A 21,058-nucleotide genomic window follows, 5' to 3' on the forward strand; every position below is an offset into this window, starting at 1 on the left:
TCCACTATTTTAATTTAACAAGTAACTACAAGAAATATAGTTGTTTATGCAGTATTTGTGTGTGTGTGTGTGTGTGTGTGTGTGTGTGTGTGTGTGTATCTGTAGGATAAATTCTAGAGGTACACTCACTGGTTCAAAGGATATGTGTATTTTCAACTTAATAAACATTTCCACATTCCAATCTTGTACCGGTTTAGACTCCCATCAACAGTGATTGAGAATGCCTAATTTCTTATACACTTGTCAAGGCTTACTTCTTCAGCTTTGCTCAGGTACAAGAAGAAAAATTATATCTAATCATACTATATTTTTCATTTCCTTTGCAGTGGTCAAACTATTCATATACTGTCTCCATTTTTAATTTTTTTTCTATGGATTTGTAAAAGTAGTCTACATGTTAACATCCATTATAGTCTACATCCTTTGACTATAATGTTTCAACATGTTAAGCCATTTTATTGTTTCTCCACTGCCTTTGTTTATTGGGCTTTTTGTTATACAGAATGTTTTCATTTTTATGCAATTGAGTTTATCAATACATTCTTTATAGCATCTGGATTTTACATCATGCTTTCTACTTGAAGAGAATAATAAATACATTTTCCATCCAAGTGAAATTTAATTTTGGTATAAGGAATAATGTATGGAACTAATTTAATTTTCTTTTCTAAACTGTTTATCCTACCATTCAAAACATCATTTATTTAATGATAATTTATTACTTCTCCACTGACAGGCAATGTCACCTTTATTCTCTACTATATTCCTGTATGCATTTGTCCTATTTCAGTTTTCTAGTCTATTCCATTTGCTGGTCTATTACTGTGCCTAGACAATTCTGCTTTAATTATAATTTTATACCTGTTTTCATAAGCAGTTGTCTGTTTCCTCCCTGCTCTTTCCCTATTCTTTTTCTTTTTACAAAAGTTTCTCTATTATTCTTATATATTTATTTATAGAAAGAAAAAATATATTGGTATTTTGATTGAGATTATGTTAAAATATCTTCTTATGTAAATTTAGGGAGAGTCAACATTTGATACTGATATTTCTTATCTAAGAATATGGTATGTATTCTAATTACTCAAGTTTCCTTTTGTGTCCCTCAGGAATTTTATTCAGCAGTTAGATTTATACACACATTAATGGTTTATTATCATATACTTTTGTTTTTTATTGTAAATAAGACCTCTGCTTCTATCAAATTTTTTAAAATTACTGTTTTTTGCATCTTGAAAAGCTGTTGATTTTATCATATACTAATTTTTAACTCAGTCACCTCTCACATTACAGTTTCGTCTGATTCTCTATGATTTTTATTAGGTACACAATTATATCATCTATAAACTGTAACCTCTTTATTTCCTATTTTTATACTTTATTTCCTTCTCTTGCCTTACTGCATTTGTTCTGTACTTTGGAAAGCACAATTAAATATCACACTGTCCATTCTTATGAGACAGATGGGAAAGTCACTAAAACTTACACCAAGCAAATTTAAAATAAATGTTTAAAATTATTTCTAACAGTCTGTAGCTACATTATAAAACTCTTAACCCATGAAATTTACTGCCATCCACGGTTTAAATTAAACACTGTAGCTAGATTTTAAGATGAACCAGATAATTTCCATAGCCAATAAACAGAACTGGAATTATACATACTGAAAGAGTGGTAATCAAATCATACAGTTTGCAGGATGAACAAATAATGGGTCATGAAGAAATTCCCTCACATTAGAAAAGTGATAACTGGTCGTAAGCCTTGTGTTGTATTGTACCCCATTAAATTAGAAGAAACAGTACTGAAACTTTCTGGGTCTAACTTAGAAGCAATTCACAAGCAACAGTCTATTTCATTTCGCCACTAATACATTTCATGTTTTATCTGATTTACCTGATTTTTTTCCTAGATATTTCTGGAAATGTTATAATACACCTCTGTTCTGAAATGCCATGTAAGTTAAAATAGATGAAAAATAAAATTACTTATTACTACATTTGCATTAAAATTTCAGGGGAATTCATTGGTTGTACTCAAGAGAGACTGAAGGCCATGTCATTCTGTTTGTCTTACTCTTCTAGTTTATCAAGATTTCTAGGAGAAAAATGTTTTACAGCCTTAACTGTAAAATTACTGTCTCTAGGTCTCATCAGCTTCAAAGCTGGAGCAATGTGAAACTGACTGACAGCTGAATGGAATATAGATGAAATGATGGAGACCACAAATCACTCAAAGTCCCATTTTATTAAGTGCTTTGAAAATCATGTCCTAGAACCTTCAGTCAATTTATGATTTAGTACAAGAAGCAGATTTGTACTGTGTCTAAGGAGTTTCATTTGATGGCTCAGATTGCCCTAGAGGAAAAGGGACATAGGAAAAAGGAAATGCTAAGATCATAATAGAGATACATGCTTCTGCGTGAATAAGTGAAGAAGTGTTTTATTCCCTTAATCATTGAGATTGACTAGAACATAAAATTGTTTTTTAAAATAAAAACTATAAATTATGCACAATTTGCATACTAACTTAAAAATTATTTTCTTTCAGTAATGCCTATATATATGATAATTAAACAGACACTTTTCATCTCATGTAATTACATTGTTTTTTTAACCTCAATATAGCCCAAACCAATAATCCATCATTATTTTAACACAGTGTTTCTTTTAGTAAGATAGATGAACAACTCAGCTACTTTTCTTTTGGCAAAGGGTGGTATTGGGGATTGAATTCATGGCACAGTACCACTGAGTTACATCCCTAGTCCTTGTACTTTTTATTTTCAGACAGGGTCTGTCTAATTTGTAAATGCCGGCCTCAAACCTGCCATCCTCCTGCCTCAATCTCCGAAGTTGCTAGGATTACAGTTAATTACAGTCATGCACTACTGCACCCAGCTCAGCTACTTTTAATATAATCACTTTTTATAAATATAAGGAGTCCTTCAATGTACTGATATGAAAAAACAAACTCTAAATCATGCTGTAAGGTAGGGGGAAAGCAAAATTAAGTATTTTTGCTATAATATATCTGAAAAAATTAAAGGAATTCTGCTTGTATATTCAAAGAATGTTTCTCGAATGATGCTTAAAGAACATGATAACATTGCTTGGTTCTAAGAAATGAAATTAACAAAAAATTTCAAAGAAAGCAAATGGCCACTGGCACCATATCAGCAAAAAAAAATAAGAAGGTAAAATGATTTTTCAGGGAACTAAAAACATTCATCCTAGAAAAAGCATTTCCCTATTCCAAATTCATAAGCATATAAACCCAAGGATTAAAAAAATAAAAGTACCTAGAAGTCTGATACAAATTCTTAGCTTTCTATAAATAAGTTAAGCTAAACTTTTACAGCAGATAGACATTCATATTTTCTTCCAAAAACTAAATTATAATATTTTATATTAATGAAAGAAATATGAATATCAATTTCAAACATTTTCCTTATGCTTCTTATTGAAATCTAATCTTAGCAAAAGCCATTTAACATACATAATTACTAAAAGTAAATAAATAAAGGTGTTAAGATTAGCTTTCATAGCCCAGTCTGAAATGCTTAAAGTAATCTTATTTTATTATTAAAACCCCCAAAACTCCACAAATCAAACTCCATTTGATTATAGGAATAGAAACACTACAGGAGGCGCAAATAAAGCTTTTTAAAGCATATTACTAATTATTGTATAGTTTAAGATAAATTATGCTATGATGAGCATAAAACAACCAGCTTTCTTCATCCGTATACCTTGAGAAACTGTTTATACATTAAGGTAAACTTTTCTTTGTGGTAGGATATCATTCCTAATAATTCTAAATGAATGTATGTCTGTATAGAAATAGTTTGAATGTAAAAGGGAGTCAACACAATTTTTCTGAGAACCATTGCAAGAAAATTTGTTAGCCAGGAATTGAATAAGAGTGGGCAGTTGCTATTCCCAAGTATCCAAATTTAACTAGTTCCACATCAACTGAATGTATTGACTCTACATTCCACTTACTTCTAAGCTTGTAAATAATAGTCCAGTTGACTAAAAAATTCCTTGGTATTCACAGGCTACTGGTTCTAGGAACCTCCTCAGACACCAAAAGCTGTAGATTCTCAAGTCCCTTATGTAAAATGGTATAGCAGTTGTATAAAACCTATGAGCACCCCCTCCTGTATATTTTAAATCATTTCTAGATTATTTATTATTTACAATACCCACTTAAATGTAAATGCTATATAAATAGTTATTACATTATATCATTTAGGGAATAGTGACAAAAAATCTGTACATGTTCAGTACATATACAAGTTTCTTTTTTTTGGATATTTTCTACCTGAGGTTGGTTAAATCCATGGATGTGAAACCTGTAGGTATAAAGAGCTGACTGCATAATTTCCAGTCAGGAATTTTGTCCACAATATAAGATACTACTATGTAGTCAGTTGAATCATTCATGCTATAGATTATTGGTTGAGCAAGAAGAATAACCAGAAAAACTGAACTAAGTATAGTACAGTTTGGCCCAATATTTGGAAAGAAATAGATTGAATCTTGACCAAGTAGTTGCCAAAGATTGTGCTCAAATACACCATTTTGTGTGGTTCTATGGTAAACAAAAAAGATGAATTCAAGCAAATTCCTTTCAATGAACTGGTAAATTAGCACCTACTTAAAAAAAAAGTCTTGATTTCTACAAGTTGAAACAAACAAAAATTGACCAATTTTCTAATATTTGGTAAGAAGAGGCTGGTAGAAAATCTTAATTAGGTCCATAGTCCTTATTAAACACTGCTAACTTTACCACTGTAATGTGAAGTGCATACTGGGAATCATTTTCTCACTCTGAATCAAACTCATGAAAATCTTCAGATTGAGAGGGAGATCTAAATAAAATACATCCTTTGGTAATAAATGCAAGGTAATACTATAAACACTAGTTGATAAGTATGTACCACTACATGGGATTTGATGAAAGTACACTGTGTTTTATTTTCATATGAAAGATATCTTCAATTTTTATACTTTTTGTTAAAAAATAAAAAATATTCTTATTAAAAAGGAAAACAACCCCAAAATCATTTCAGACAGAATTTTCATCATTAAAAAATCAATCTCAAATATGAATATTTTAAAATTTAAATTAATATGTATAATAGATATTATAAATTGATGATTCTTAGAAGAATTTTCAAATATTGCCAATTATATTTAGTAATTTTATGTGTCTAATTTATTGATGAATGTAGTAAAAATCACATATCATATTTGTGTATTGGGTAACTGAAGGGGTAATGTTACTTTTCCTGTGCTATAGAGAAGACCTTCATCAAAAAATTCTATCCATCTAACTAAATATATATACATGTATATATATATATATATAAAAATACAAATATATAAACATATATATATGTAGATACATATATATATGTTTATATATTTGTATTTATATATATATTGTCTCTGTTAATGTTTGCAAATATATTTACATGACTTGGAATATACATCTTAGCTAATTTAGTGATAGAACTAGTCAGTTTAATAAACCTAAATATGGTTGCTGGGGATGTTTAACAAGTACCTAAAATAAGTGTGAAAGCAAGCGGGAATGGCAAGAGAAGGTAAGGTAGGAAAGGATGGGATACCAACATGAGAGAGGGTAGATGAAAAGAAAAGTGTGAAAGTACACATTTGCCTTGCTTTTCAGTTTTCCTAGGGCCTCAATAAGTGGCAAGTACTTTGATTTGCATGGAAAATAACTTTCTAGGTGGCCTTCATTAGGAGTGCTATCAAGTACTGGTACCTTTTTTCTCCTTTTCCTTTTGTGGTTATGTTCACATAGTATTTTATAATTTAAAAAAAAAATACTGTGACTCTTAAAAGCCAGAAGGAAATTAGGAAACAATTTACTTTAAACAACCCCTTATTTTATTGATAGGGGAACTGAGGTCCAGAGAGTCTATGAATTATTATTGGCAATTCTCTTTACTTTCTAATCTATATAAACATACTGGTGTGACCAAAAGGTTTAGAAATACTGTATTTAATATCAGTAACAGCACAAGACAAATACACAAAATGCTTCAAAAGCACAAATTACAGAAAGGAACTCTCCATTTAGAACAGCTAGTTATCTATTCTGATGTTAATAACAAATCCTGAATTAAAAACAAAAGGCTTTAAAAATGGATTAGGGGAAAAAAATCACTAAATAATGAAAGTGTGAACATATGTAATCACCACAAATACACAAAGTATATTCAAAGTACTTACCACATACATATAACATCTTGAAGAAAGTCCACTAAATAATAAATATAAATCTCTCTTAGTATTTCTCCCAACTTTATTTCTACCTTATTTCATTTCAAGAACAAACTCTATGGTAAGATGGTAGGAAAAGGATACATCTACTTAGTTCAAATTCCTACTACCCTTTTATATGAAATATCTATAAAATCAATTTCACTGCTACTTCAATTTAAATGATAATTCTCTCTTATATGCTTGGTTGATATAAAAATAGGAAATTCAGGTTATTAAGTTTGATATTTAATCTTATACTACTTACTTTCTATGATTATTTCTGTGACATCATTTGAACACATTCAAGCATATTGTGTCAAAGTATTTAATTTTAAAAACTTGAAATCCCAGATACAAATATGTCAGGCAAGTTCGCTGCTGCTGAGCCACAACCCCTGCCCCAACATAAATATTTTTCATCTGAATCAACTGTATATGTGCTTCACAAATCTCTGGTAGAATAGAACGTGACTTTACAAATGGCACTTGGGCAGCCTTTTTAAATTTTACTAGTTAAGTACTGATTTCAATATGAATTAGGGGACAAAACTACACATGACTTTTTATTTTAAAAGTGAATCAGGCTTAAAATGTATTAATAATATTACAGGCAGGAGGTGAATATGATAAAACTTAAATATCTAAGGTACAGGAAAACTGTCCTACATAACTAACACTTCTGGGAATGAGCTGGAATAAACGCAAGTGAAAAAACTGAGGAAAATTCCACATTAAACTATATTTTATTTTCTATTTTACTAATTTTATTTTCTATTTTACTATTTTCTATTTTACTAATTACCTTATAAAGTAAGTAGCATAATAAAAAGTTATTTCAATAGAAATTGCAAGTATTTAATAATATCACTGAAGAAAGCCTATTAAAATCAGCAGTTTTAGAAGTACAACTCAACTCTAACTTCCTATTACTGATAAAAAGTTCCTAATTCATTTAATTGGGGGCACACAGATCAGTAATATTCTATGTAATAATATATATACTACATGCTATACACTATCATAGTACTATAATTGCTTAACACATTCTTGCCCCAGTCCAGTCTTTGTGGTTCTCTTCCCCTACAGAGGAAATAATGTACAACAGAAGTCATCAAGAAGCTAAACTGACCAAATGAATACTTACTGTTGCTGGGGAGGCCCGAGTAGTGTGTGTCACTGAGTGACCAGAATTCTCCATTGAATTGCCAATCAGATAGGTTCCTCCAGAGCTGCTGATGAGTTGACCTCCTGTGACACCCATCTGGATCCCACCAGTACCCACCATACTGTGGGAGGAGACCACGGTAGTCACCTGTGCAGAACTCCCTTGAGTATCAAAGTAATTTCCTCCAGTGTTTTGGCTGTACATCTGTGTTTCTGTGTAAGGATAAGTTGTTGTTCGGCTTTAGAAGAAGAAGAAGAAAGGAGAAATTTACTAGCTGATTTATATGATCTGTTTAATTTATCTTCTAATATGGGTCTATTTAAAATAGACAATTTAGTCTTTGGAATATGACAAGTTTTTCATTTTTGTAAGAAACTTAATTCCTGGAAATAGTTGGGTGTATTTTCCAAATTAAAGGTACATTTCTTTAAAAGGTATCTCAGCACCTTTCTATACTTTAGGGGGTTGGCTTTCTTCAGCTGCCTATCATGGGCATATAAATAAGCTCTGTTGTTAACTTCACTCAAAGGAATCTTGCTGATGGATTTTTTCACTTCCTTATAAAACCATCTGCCAGGCAGGCACAGAGATGCACACCTGTAACTCCAGTGGTTAGGGAGGCTGAGGCAGGATGATCACAAGTTCGAAATCAGCCTCAGCAACTTAGCAAGATCCTTAGTAACTTAGTAAAACGCTCAACATAAAAAAATTTTAAAAATGACTCAGAGGTAAAACACCATCCCACACACCTGGGTTCAATTCCCAGTTCCAAAAAACAACAACAACAACAAAACCAATCCAAACAAAAAACCCTTGCAAACCCAGTTTTAGAAAAACAGCTGTGTCATGAATGGAGGCTGACAAGTAAACTTTCTACATCTCTTCACTTTCCTGAATGACTCCTAATACCCCTCCATGAATAAGGTAGCTTGCATGAATCTCCTTCTTACTACCATAAGGACCTTGAGCAAAAACAATTTTCCCATCTTGGACCCAAAATCCCTATCTAACATCTCTTTCTTCATTCCCAAGCCTCTCCATTATGAGATAACTATGCACCCCAACCCCCTTCTTGTTCTCACTTTCTGCTTTCTAACAACTGTGGTCAAGCTTCTGACCCTAGTCTTTTATTTAAATTGCTTTTAATAAGGTCATTTGTGACCAACTCTAAATATCAAGCTCCTGTCAGCCCTCATCTTTTTTTAACCAATCTGTAGTATGACATTGTTGATCACTCCATATTGCCCTTTTTCTCTTTTTTTTTTGTTCTGATTTAACTTATTTTTCATTTTCAATTGACTCTAACTTACATTTTAAGATGAATTTCCTTTTAATTTTATAATACTTAAATGTTCACAGAAGTTACAAAAATATACAGAAATACAAAAATGTACAGTCACAAAAATATAACATATTATGTTTTAAAAATTCAAATACAAAATTAAATTCCCCAGTTCGTGCTATTCTCTTTAATTTCACATCCCAGAGCTAGTCACACGTGACAGTATGGCATGCACGTTTTCAAACAGTTCCTATACTTCTGTTAAGGCTTTTCTATCTTAACCACTCCTGTCCCTTAGTTTCAAAGGCATTTTGTTTCTACTTTTATTTTTTATCTCCATTTTCCTGGCACTTTATTTTCTGAGGTTCAGATTTTTATGCTTATTTTAAGTTATACCATTGCCTTATCACCTACTACATAGCAGATGCTGTTCATAGTAAGTAATCATCAGAGCTGATATCTCTGCCTCCTTTATTTTCTAGTTATATATTAAGAATTTTAAATTTGAGTTTCTAACAGCCAATCAAAAGTTATTTTTATTAGGAAACCCCACAATATATGGGCAGCTTCATATGTAAAATCTAAAGTATGATGAGATTACTTCTCTGTTTTGCTCTTCTATAGTTATCCTCTCAGTAAGCAGCACCACCATCTTCAGTTTAAGAAAATAATGCTGATTCTTCCCTCACTTAGAAAGACATGAATCACAAAGTGCTATCAATTTTACCTTCTAAATAAAATTCAAAATTTCCAATTCTCTTTTTTCTTCTCATATTCACTGCCTTAATTCATAATGTTCTCTATTATAACTGCTTATACTTGGTTTCCATTCCACGAATTGGGCTCTCTTCCAATCTACTTCCAACTTTGCTGCTCCAGTTTTGTTTCTACAGGAATTTTGTAAAATGCAACTGTGGAAACAAAATTTTACTTGAAAATCTTTCCATGATTCCCTCTTGCCTTCAAAATTCTCTCTTTCCTTCAGAAAATGTTCAAAAACTTTGACAGATTTATAAAAAGCCTGAGAGTCTGATGCCTGCATATTAGGACACAGTTCTAGCCACATTCTTGAAGGCTTTTTTCACTAGTATTATAATGACCATTTTGCTCATGCTCCCAAAGCGTGATTTTTCTCTTGCTTCTGTTTTACTACATATGGTTTCCTCTGCCCAGAAGGTCTTCATATTTCTCTTCATCATAATCATCCTTAAACTCTCATCTTAAGCTACTTATTTTGAATTATTTTCTGCATGCTTTGTTTTCCATTATCACTCCTCAGAGTGATGTTATATTTTGTTTTCTGTATTTTTCTAACACTGTGTATTCCGGAAATACAACTCTCAATATGCTTATTCTCATAACTTTGTATTCCCATGAAATTTTTACTTCTTCCCATCTGTAATCTCAATACTTAATATGTTGCTGGTGTACAATGAGTACATCACATGGTCAAAAAATTAAAATATGATTCTATTTAAAGTATACTGGAAATAATAACCAGTTCATACATTTCAATAATACAAATTCTTTTATGTTTGTTAAAACATGAGAAAGCATGCCTAAATTTTAAAGATTTCTGTATTTTTAAGCCATTGTAATGGCTATAATTTACAGTTTGAATATTAGTAAGATTATAATGGTGTTCAGAAAGTACTTCATATTGGATAATATTAATCCTTTCCAGAAAGCACCATAACAGCTTCAGGTACTTATTTTAGTTTGCGGTGATAATAGAAACAAAACTCTAGAGAACATTCTTTTAACAGATAAAAAAAAAGTCATTTAAATATGTATGTATGTGTGTATACATTTGTTTCACCATTGCTCTATTTTCTGGAAACCTCATTTATTAAGTAAAATAACCATGTTGATTTCAAATTTACATAACAAGGAAATGAGGCCATTTTAATTTATGCCCACATAATACAACAGTGGCCTCATTTAACTGTGCTTAAAGTAACACAACCTGATGTTGGTATTTAAGTATAGTCAAATAAGTTGTACAGATAGATATAGGACAATAAATACTTTGAAAGATATAGCACACTGTGATGACTTTCTTTTCAATATTCCAAACAGAAAGAATAAGTATACCTTTTAACAGAAGGTAGATTTTGCAAATAAAAAATACAATAATAACTAATGGTAGCTCATATTTATTGACCATTTACTATGCAACTGACTATTCTATGTGCTTTTCACAAACTGACTCATTTAATCTTTATGACTACTCTTTGAAGTAGGTATAGTTATGATTCTTGTTTCATATACAAGCTGAATAACTGCAGTTTGGGTAGGTTAAGAAGCTTTGTACAGAGCACACAGCTGATGAACCATGGATTTGGAATCTGAACTGAGCCCACACTCTCAATTATTTCATAACATAAAAAAAACTTTAACATTTTATGCATGTCAATGATTCATGAGAACAAATACTAAGGAACAGCCATAACAGGTGGTATATAGGGCATATGAATTTTCTGTTGCTATTTGGTACTTCCTGACCCCTTAACTCACTGTTTACTAGCACCTAACTATTCCCTCTTCTCACCCAGAATTCTCACCCATGCTGATGATGCCCTTGTGGTGAAAAAGAATAGTTGGATAAGGCAGAGCCAACTGAAAAGATATTTACCACCACACAACTGAATATTAGAAGTTCTATAATCATGGAATTTCCACACCATTATAGGAGAAATATCCCAAGGGATTTAAATCACTCTATCTTTCCGGCCTGCCCTTTTTATGTAATTATTTCTTGGTGAACAAAGTAATACAAATGCATCACAGAGATATGTATAAACTCTATGTAACCCACTACTCAGTATAAAAATGTAACAGTAAAAAACAAACTACTTAATTTTCATACTTCCTTCTAGCTGGATGTGATTCATGAGCTAGAAAAATAACCAAAGAACAGCAGAAGAAAGTAAGTTGCTAAAGAGCATGTCCAATCTATAAACTATCACCATTACTCCAATATTCAATCATGGAGGATAGGACTATGAAGAAAGTTTGGCTACTGCATAAACACAATTCAGGCTAAAGACTGGCAATTTCTAAAGAATAAAAAAATTATGTCAAGCAATGAAGTGTCATGAATTGTCTGAACTTCGCTTGGACAAAAATACACTTGGAGATTTAAAACACTGGGTTGAATAATAGAGGCAGACATGATTTCTTTAGTCACTGTTCTTTAAAGTTAAGAAAGCCAGCTTTAATCCATTTATTGGAATCATTTGAGTCTGAGCTGTAGTCATGCACAAGCATCTCCTAAAAGACTTTTCCATATCTAAAAGTGCTTTCAGCTCCTGAACAAAAACTGAAGAATTTATTTTTAAAAAGAAGTACCAACAGCAAAAGCAAGTAGTTCCTACTTAGGTAGTAGAAATAAGATTCTTTAATTCTGACACATCAGATCAGCTTGTTTTTCACATTGTATATATTTAATACTCCTTCATATGAGTTATTGCTTGCACACTATTTCCCCTAGAAATCTCTAAAACATATGTTCAAGAAAATTACTCAATTTTTGGCATATCAAATTGAAAGCAGCTAACTATTTATGGACTATATATTCCTGAAATAGCTAAATCCTAAGCAATTTTGTGCACATTTAAAAGATGCTGCTGTGTTCATTTTGTTTTATTGATTTCCACAGACTGTCATGAAAATAATGTGTCATATTGTTTCTATAGTAGAAGAGAAATCGTTCCATTGTTTCTCAAATGTATCCAGTAATGAATGTGAACACACAGATATGTGATACTTGCTGACAGAAGCTTCTTCAAATCTAACTCTATTATAAGGTTTTATGTAAATTTCAGAACTCTGATCCATTTACTTCAGTAAATTAGTGCTGCCTTCATCCAATCATGCTTTAGCATATACCTAGTCTAAGCATGACCCTGAATATTCTCTGCTTACTTATTTATTATAGCCAATCTTTCTGCTTTCTTGAGTTTCTACTGTCTTATCCACAAGTCCAGATACACAGTCTCTCTAAATCATGTGTTTTATGTTTTACCAAGGTTTTATATATCCTCCCAATAGGCTTGTCACTATAAAAATCAAGCAATGATATGAAAGTAATACATTAAGAAAATAAAACGGCTTGCAAATTTCATGCCATAAATTATATTACAAGGATAGAATATAGTAATGGTGATCATTATAATATTTTACATTAGTTGTGAATAATGTAATGTAATTTTCAGACTACACTGTATGCATTATTTTAACAAATATTTACTAACCATTTGCTCTGGCACTTAGAATATAACGGTACCAAACAAACATGATCTCTATTATCATAAGGGCTATATAATATAAGGACTATGTGGGCAAAAATAAGAAAATAAGATAAGTATAAATGTTCTTAGGTAATATAAAAAGAAAAATAAAATATTAAAACAAATGGGAGGAGACACACTATATAGTTAAAGAATGTTATCTCTGAAGGATAGATATTTAGGTTGAGACTAAAAGATGAAAAGGAGTCAGCCCTATAGAAAATAGGAGTAAAAAATATATCAGGAAGAGAGTACAAAAATTCTGCAACACAGGAAAAAGCCAAAACACAGAAAAGATGCTGATATTTAGGAAGAAATTATATAAGTCTATAACATTCTAGATTTTTTAAAAAGGCTATTATAAAGAAAGGAAGTTAAATAAGAAGGTAAAAATTAAACATGCAGGCAGAGTAAACAAACACTTTTTTTTTAAACTGTGATTCATGATCCAGTAGAGGGTCATTAAATAAATTTCAAAACGTCACAATAGCATTTTTTTTAAAAACAACAAAATAGAACAGACAAACTAGATTAAAAGACACCAGAGCATATTAAACTTAGTGAGAATAAGAACTAACTTTAGGAAATTTAGTTTCTGTCAGAAATTAAAACCTCTGCCTTCAACAGTATACATGTTCATATGCACATACATGTACCTGAGTATAAAATGTATGTGTGATTTCTTCACTGGTAGATTCAAAAGCTTAAACACAGTTGTTTTAGATAATCACAAGAAGTTTGGATTTAGTTGGGACAGGGTAGAGGAGCATTTGGATAGGTGAATTCAGAAGAATCTTCTAACCAAAAAGAAACAACCTGAACAAAGACCTAAGGCCAAAAAATGAAGGGTTACACCAAGGGGAAAAAAAGGTCAGATAGGTAGAAGGGGAAGGGAGGAGGCATGGGGTTATTAATGATGGTGGAATGTGATGAACATTATTATCCAAAGTATGTATATATATATATATATATATATATATATATATATATATATATATAGACACAAATTGATGTTAATATACTTTATATACAACTAGAGATATAAAATATTGTGTTCTATATGTGTAATAAGAATTGTAATGCATTCCACTGTCATATATAAATTTTTTAAATTAATTAAAGAAAAAGGGAAAAAAAAGGATTAGCCACTGTCTGAGGTCAAGATTCTAATAAACAAAGAGAAGGTCAGCTACTCTTTTCTTTATTTGATAACTTGCTAAATTACTTTCAGTGTTCAGTATGGTGCATAAACTCTTGTCTAATTAAAGTTAAATATTGACCTCAAAATATCAAATAAATAAGAGTGAAACATGTTCCAGTTGAAGGGGACCCAGAAGACAGAGCAGAGTCTGTTTTCTCCTCTTCGCATGATATACAGCCAAACCTAAGCCGTTCCTTTCATCCCAGGACTCCATAGCACACAGTCAGACAACCAATGGTTAAGTGATGTGGATGTGTGTGTGTGTGTGTGTGTGTGTGTGTGTGTGTGTGTTTGTGTGTGTGCTGTGTGCTGTGGGGAGAGAGAAAGAAGAGATTTCTCCAATAAAATAAAGCTGACATTGTCACTACCCACATAGGAAAATTCATTAATTCCAGGGAACTGCTAATACCTTAAATACTATTGAACAATTTAAAATTTTATAATTTATGGTCAGAATGATCTATATCCTACATTGTTGCGTAGAATTCTAGTCCCTTTTTTTTAATCACTGTGCATTCACTGATTCATTATAACAGATACTTCTGTAAATTTTTATTACACCTCACTCCCTATGAACTCACTCCCTATGCTTCTATAATTCCTTACTTTGTGAATGTCGATGGGGAGACAAATCCCACATATAACTATAACAGCCCAGATTATCAGATTCCAGCCTTCCCAATCTTCTTTGCAAGTAGACCAGAGGAAATCAGCTTAAAGTTCAAATAATCAGATGAACTTGCCTTAAATCAGAGGCTAATACCAGCACAAAGCAACAGGAATGATGGTATGATGTAAGAGTCACACCCAATTTCCAATGGCAGTTAAGAAAAAAAAGACCAGTAACAGGGGTGGCAATGGCCAGCGTGTTTGGGATAACAGCAGTGGCATGTTATCCATGCCATGGTGTCCTCTGTGGTGGGGTTTAGCCTGTGGTCTAGTTGCTGCCTAATATCACTTGTGCCTGCCTTTTTTCTAGCCTGATTCTCTAGACTTCCTGGAAAACCTGAAAGCCACAGATATCTTCCAATAAATTATTTTTTTTCCAAATAAATCAGAGATGGTTTCTGTTGCTTGGCACCAAAACCTCTGCCTTAAACAATTTCCCATTATGAACTTTTTACATGGGCCATCAAAGCCATGTATAGAAGTAACTACATCATATTGCATTCATGAGGTAGTTTCAAAGGGGATCTTAAATTGACTGCTCCAAGTCAACTGAAGGCAAAAGACACACCAGAAAAGTGACATGTCCATTTTTAAAAAAATAGAAAAAGGAAAACAATGCTTTCAGAATTCAAGTGACTAACATTTAACTTCTTACTACCAAATAATTAAAAAATAGATTAAATATAAAGTAGTAATTACTAGTAATATCATTAATAAATCACTTGCTTTCATTTAAATTCAGACATATTTATTTCTGCTAACTTTACCTTCTCTAACATTAAGTAAAAAAATAAAAGCATTAATTATACTGTTGCCATGCCTACTGGAGAGCAATTCAAGAATGAATGCTAAAACTCATTAAAACTTCATGTACTTACTAATTAAGTTTTATTCTTCATATGTAATATTTTCAATACTGTATATGTTGAAAACTTAGACTATTAGAATTATAGCTTCAAACTCATATCATCCTATGATATTTATGCAAATACATCTGCACATTTACACTTTGCATTAAATTCTTTATTCCTATATGGTAGAGAGGGGTTTCTCATCAGAATCATCTGCTGGGCTTGTTTAAACACCGATAGCTGGGTTTCACTCCTGAAGCTCCTCATTCAGTAGAAGCAGACTGGGCCCCGAAAGTTTGTATTTCTAACAATTTCTTAGGTAGTGTCAGTGTTGTTTATCTGTGGAAACACTTTGAGAATCTCTGTACTAAAGGCTACTAAAAATGTAAAGCCCAAATTTCACAAAAGTTACAGAAAAGAAACGTTCTTCATAACTATTAACTCTTTTAGCCCATTTAAATTTTTTTAAAGTCAAACTATTGTTATAAAGGATGTTTTATAGTCTGTGGCAGCTGCCTACAATATTACAAAATTTCAATTGCTATAATGGCTTTTGAAGCATATTACATGCATAGTTGTAATAAGTACATATATAGGTCACTTGCCCTGAGAACAGAGATCAGAGAAGTGAATGAGTGGCAATCAACTTTGGCAAAAGTGACCTTGTAAAAGATTTAATCCACAGTCTTGATATAAATTTGTAAGAAAAAATGAGCAACTATATACATTTATTTATATGTGTGTGTGTGTTTAAGTTCAAAGCATTCCACCTGAAAAAAAGAATGAAATAAACAGAAGGTGAAAATTCCACACACAAAAAAATGAATAAATAAAGCTTTGTGAATATCAATTCAGATTAATTAATTGTACCTTTTGTACTTAAAACTACCAATTAGCCTGCTCCTCTCAGGCCTGTCACTACATGCTATTTTTTTCAATTATTTCAACAAATATAAATTGAGTACCTCTGATGTTCACTGTTCCATGTTTTAGAGAATGGGAAGCAAACAAACATGTTCCTTGTACACATGACACATTCTGGTGAGGGAAAGATAAATGATGGATAAATTAAAATAGTTGAGAGAATGACAAGTTGTGATCAGTTAAGAAAAATTTTAAAAGGTGGTCTTGGTTAGAGAATTATAGGGAAACATCCATACCAATATGATTCTGGACCTTAGCCAAGAAATAAAAGATATTTGAACTGAGAGGGAGTCAATAAGGTAGGAAACAAACAAAAGAATGTAAGAGTCAGAGAAGCCAAAAATGAAATAAACAATAAACCATTAATTCAAGCACAGTGTGGTTGATTGACTGGTTGACTGTTAGAGATCAAATACAGTTAGTATAGAACATCTTTTAGATTTAACAACTGAAAGCCATCCACGACCTTGATAAGACCAGTTTCTGTGCAATCCAGAGAAGAAAATCAATTTGGAAGCAGCTAAAGAATATTCAATCAATCACGAAAGACTTTAAGATGGAAGCAGCTAAGGCATGCCTGTATGTTGTTGAAGCCAAGAAGGGTACTGAGTCCAGGCCACCAGATGGCATGCCCACACCCAAATCAGGTACATAATAACACTGAAAGCATCTAGGACCTTCTATCAGAGTCAAAATTATTTAGGCTGGGTGCTAGAAAGCTAATCCTTGTGACAGCCTTAGATTTTATAAAGTGGGGGAATTTAGTCTCTTTTTAAGGATTACAACATAAAACTGTGATTCCCAACCTTTTGATATTCATACTTCCAACAAAAATCTTTTAATCTTGCTTCAAATATTGTTCCAGCAGAGATTTTTATCAAGCCTTAGGTTCATGTGGAGTTTCATAAAAATAAGTGTATCAAAAATGAATACTTTTATAAACAATAAAAATTACCTCACTTCCCACCCCCTCATTACTTCTTCCCTTTCCTAAACCTGGCCTGGTTATAAAATAATGCTATTAACTATCACTCCCAATTTTACAGGTTAAGAAATCTGGGGAAAAATATGTTATTTGCCTGAGGTTACACTAGTAGTCATGAGAGAAATGATACTTTAATACAAGTTTCTGAAGTCCATTTTAAGAAAATAAATATCACACTTCGATTCTAAACATAAAAGAATCATATCAGGATCTCTTTAATCTGCTCCTTTCTCAATAAAAAGAAGAGAAAGTAGGTGAAAATTTAAGTATCTAAATTCTTTCATGTTTTATCATGCAGAACTATTCTGGGTGTCAATCAACTGAATGTGAAAATTCACAGTGCAAATTTCCCTTAGAAATTTGAACAACATTTGGTTCTATTAGTGAATAATAATAAAAAGGCACACAGATAGGGCAGTCAAATAATTATTCCCTTGAAAAGCTATTTAATTAAAACATCTGATGTTGGAAAATTATTAAATATGGACTTTTCTACACATTTTAAGACTATCCAAAGAACAATTTATTTTATTTATTTACTTTGTGGTTTTAGAGATGGAACCCAGAATCTTGTGCAGGCTAAGCAAGTGATCTACCACTTAGCTACATCCCTAACCCAAAGAATACTTTATTTTAACAAAATTAATTTAGCTATAAAAATATACATATACAATGGGATTTTTAAAGAAACATGAAAAGAGATTGATAACAACAGATCCTTTAGTCTTTATAATTAGCCACTTAAAAATTCAGAAGTTTAATTATTATTTATCCACATCAGATAAAATAATATTATATTACATATAATATTTACTAAAAGTATTTTTAGCTGACCAATCCTTGTACCACTAAGTCCAAAGTAACTAAGAATCAAAAGACCAGTATTTGCAATCGATGGAAAGGATCATGTTTTGAAGGTCAGAAAAGACAAATTCTTATATTTCACCTCTCTGGGGTTCAGCTTACTCATCTGTAGAGTGGAAGAACTAGAATAAATGATTTCCACAACTATGTCAATTCTAAGATATTTGAATGTCTTCCATCTTTGGAGTGATGGGAATATTTATGTGATCATTAAAATAGGTCTTTCCCTAAATACATGCTCTTCTCTACTGAAGGACAGTGCTGTCTCCAAGAGGGCTTCCTTTGTAACCAGCCATATGCCTACTGGATTCTAAATGGCAGTGGATTCACAATCCACTTCTCTTACACCTATCAGAATGTATATTAGTAGAAGCACAAGTGAAGAAAGCATCCTCTCTATCTCAACTGCAGAAATTCCATACAACCACTTCTTCTAAACAGAGAGCATTTGAAATATTATAAAATAGTGCAACTTCTTCTGCAAATACTGAAACTTACTATTTTACTTAAAGAGGGTAAAAAGAGCTTGAAGAGGCAGGATATCTTCTGAAAATGTGCTAACTACATGATTTTCAAAAGATGACTCTATAAAATTAGAGTCCAGTTCACAATACTTACAGATTCTGAATAAGCTACCAATGTCAATAATTAGTGTACCATCTCCCATGGCATGAGGGATATTATAGATACTATTCAGATAAAAAGTTCATATTTTCGAATACTGGGTTTCTTTTCTATAGGACTTCTCAGAGCTTTTTAAAGTCTAACAGGAATTGAGGGTCCTCAAGAGGAAGGTAGCCTCAGTGTGGCACTGCTTCTCTAACCACAGACTCTTTTATGGGACTAAAATTCTGTGATCATGGTTTGGGAAATTTTGTACTAGAATTGATGACAAATCTATAATCTCAAGGGAAGACTGTGAGAAGGCTGGCCAATCCTTATTACAACAGATACTTTACATTGTAAATGTAAAGTATCTGTTGTAATAAGTTTTATAATTTACATTGATCATCTCTAAATAGTAGACAAGCTTCAGAGAGTGGCTAATACAGAAAAATTCTTATGAAATAAAGATTTCTTAATTTGGCCACGATACTGCATGATATCATTATTTTCACTTTGACTAGCACAATGTAGGAATGAGTAGGGGAAGTATGAGTCAATAAATGGCATGGGGGAAAGAAGAAAAATTATTTTATTTAAAACTGATTTCTTAACTACACTATGAGATTTTAATTGAAATAGACTCTATGTGTGTGATATTCCTTGGCAGGTTTAACCATAACATTCTTTGTACGCAATAAGAGATTATAGATGATAATTATTTGTAGAAATGCAGATGATCATAATTTAGACTTTGGAAAAAATCTCCTGGGAAAAACTATTGCACGGAAATAAACAAAGGATAAAATAAACAGGAGCAAAAGGGAATTAAGTAACCTTCTTCCTTGAGTAAAAAGCTATGCAACTCTAACACCTAGCACTGTGAAGCAGTCTGAATTGTTCAATTGAAATATATGCTCACTTGAACTCATACTGTTAAGCCTGTTACACTGGAAGCAATTGTCAATATTCACTGTGAGAACCAGGTAAACACTGTAGTATCATCAAATTATAATGACTACATATTCTCACAAGCAATGACACATATCCATGAGGGCTGTCATCACCTCTTGAGAGAGACCCCATGCATTATGGCTACACAATGTGAGAATGCTGGTGACAAGAGCATCAGTGAACCAGTACTGACTAAGCATGAACAGGTTGTATACTGGATGCTTGAAAGTTCATGATAAAGATCAGAGTCTCTATCTTATGGGAGTATCATTAGCAAACAGTGTTTATTATCACATAGAAATGGGACTCTGTGATCCCAGTCAGGGTTTAAATACTAGCTGTCTATAAATTCAATGGTATAGAATAGAAGAACATGGCACTATTCTTTACTAATATACATAGAAGTGCATCAAATAAAAAAAGGATTACAAAGAGTCTAAAACGAGCATTAGAGATAAAAATTTTGTAGTCAAATGGCAGCACTACGAAATTACAGAAAATTGGAACAGTTTAATCTGAAAAAAAGAAGAAATTGTTATGGCAATATGTAAATCAGTGGATGTGTAACCGATGTGATTCTGCAATCTGTATACGGGGTAAAAATGGGAGTTCATAACCCACTTGAATCAAAGTGTGAAATATGATATGTCAAGAACTATGTAATGTTTTGAACAACCAACAATACAAATTTAAAAAAAAAAAGAAATGGAAAAAAAAAGAAGAAATTGTGTTTGGTCATGTTTTTTGAGAAAAAAATATTCATAGTCTTCTAGTCACTAAAATTTTGAATATAACTAATGCCAGCACAATGATATTTCCTTATTAAGTATAAAGTAATTCTACTGCACCTCTATTCAAAATTTATAATTCATAGTACTAAAAGATTGAAAAAGATGCATCTTCTCCTTCTTGAGTAAGAGTACAGATTTGTGACATAATTGCTGCAGCTGAGTTTGCAATGTGGGCCCA

The 21,058-nt window shown here is 31.9% G+C and overlaps 1 protein-coding gene across 12 annotated transcripts in view; it reads right to left on the reverse strand.

Moving 5' to 3' along the window:
• Positions 1-21,058, reverse strand: part of Rfx3 (regulatory factor X3) — a 300,010-nt gene that overhangs the window by 99,045 nt on the left and 179,907 nt on the right. For all 12 annotated transcript variants that reach the window (XR_013438109.1, XR_013438110.1, XM_040285704.2 and 9 more), the window contains one exon: positions 7,444-7,702. Coding sequence is in view for 10 of the 12 variants with exons in the window: in XM_040285704.2 (XP_040141638.1) it covers positions 7,444-7,702 (259 nt within the window). In the remaining 2 variants the exon portion in view is untranslated. The remainder of the gene's footprint in view (positions 1-7,443; positions 7,703-21,058) is intronic.

Source organism: Ictidomys tridecemlineatus, chromosome 4, assembly GCF_052094955.1.
Source record: "Ictidomys tridecemlineatus isolate mIctTri1 chromosome 4, mIctTri1.hap1, whole genome shotgun sequence".
NCBI lineage: Eukaryota > Metazoa > Chordata > Mammalia > Rodentia > Sciuridae > Ictidomys > Ictidomys tridecemlineatus.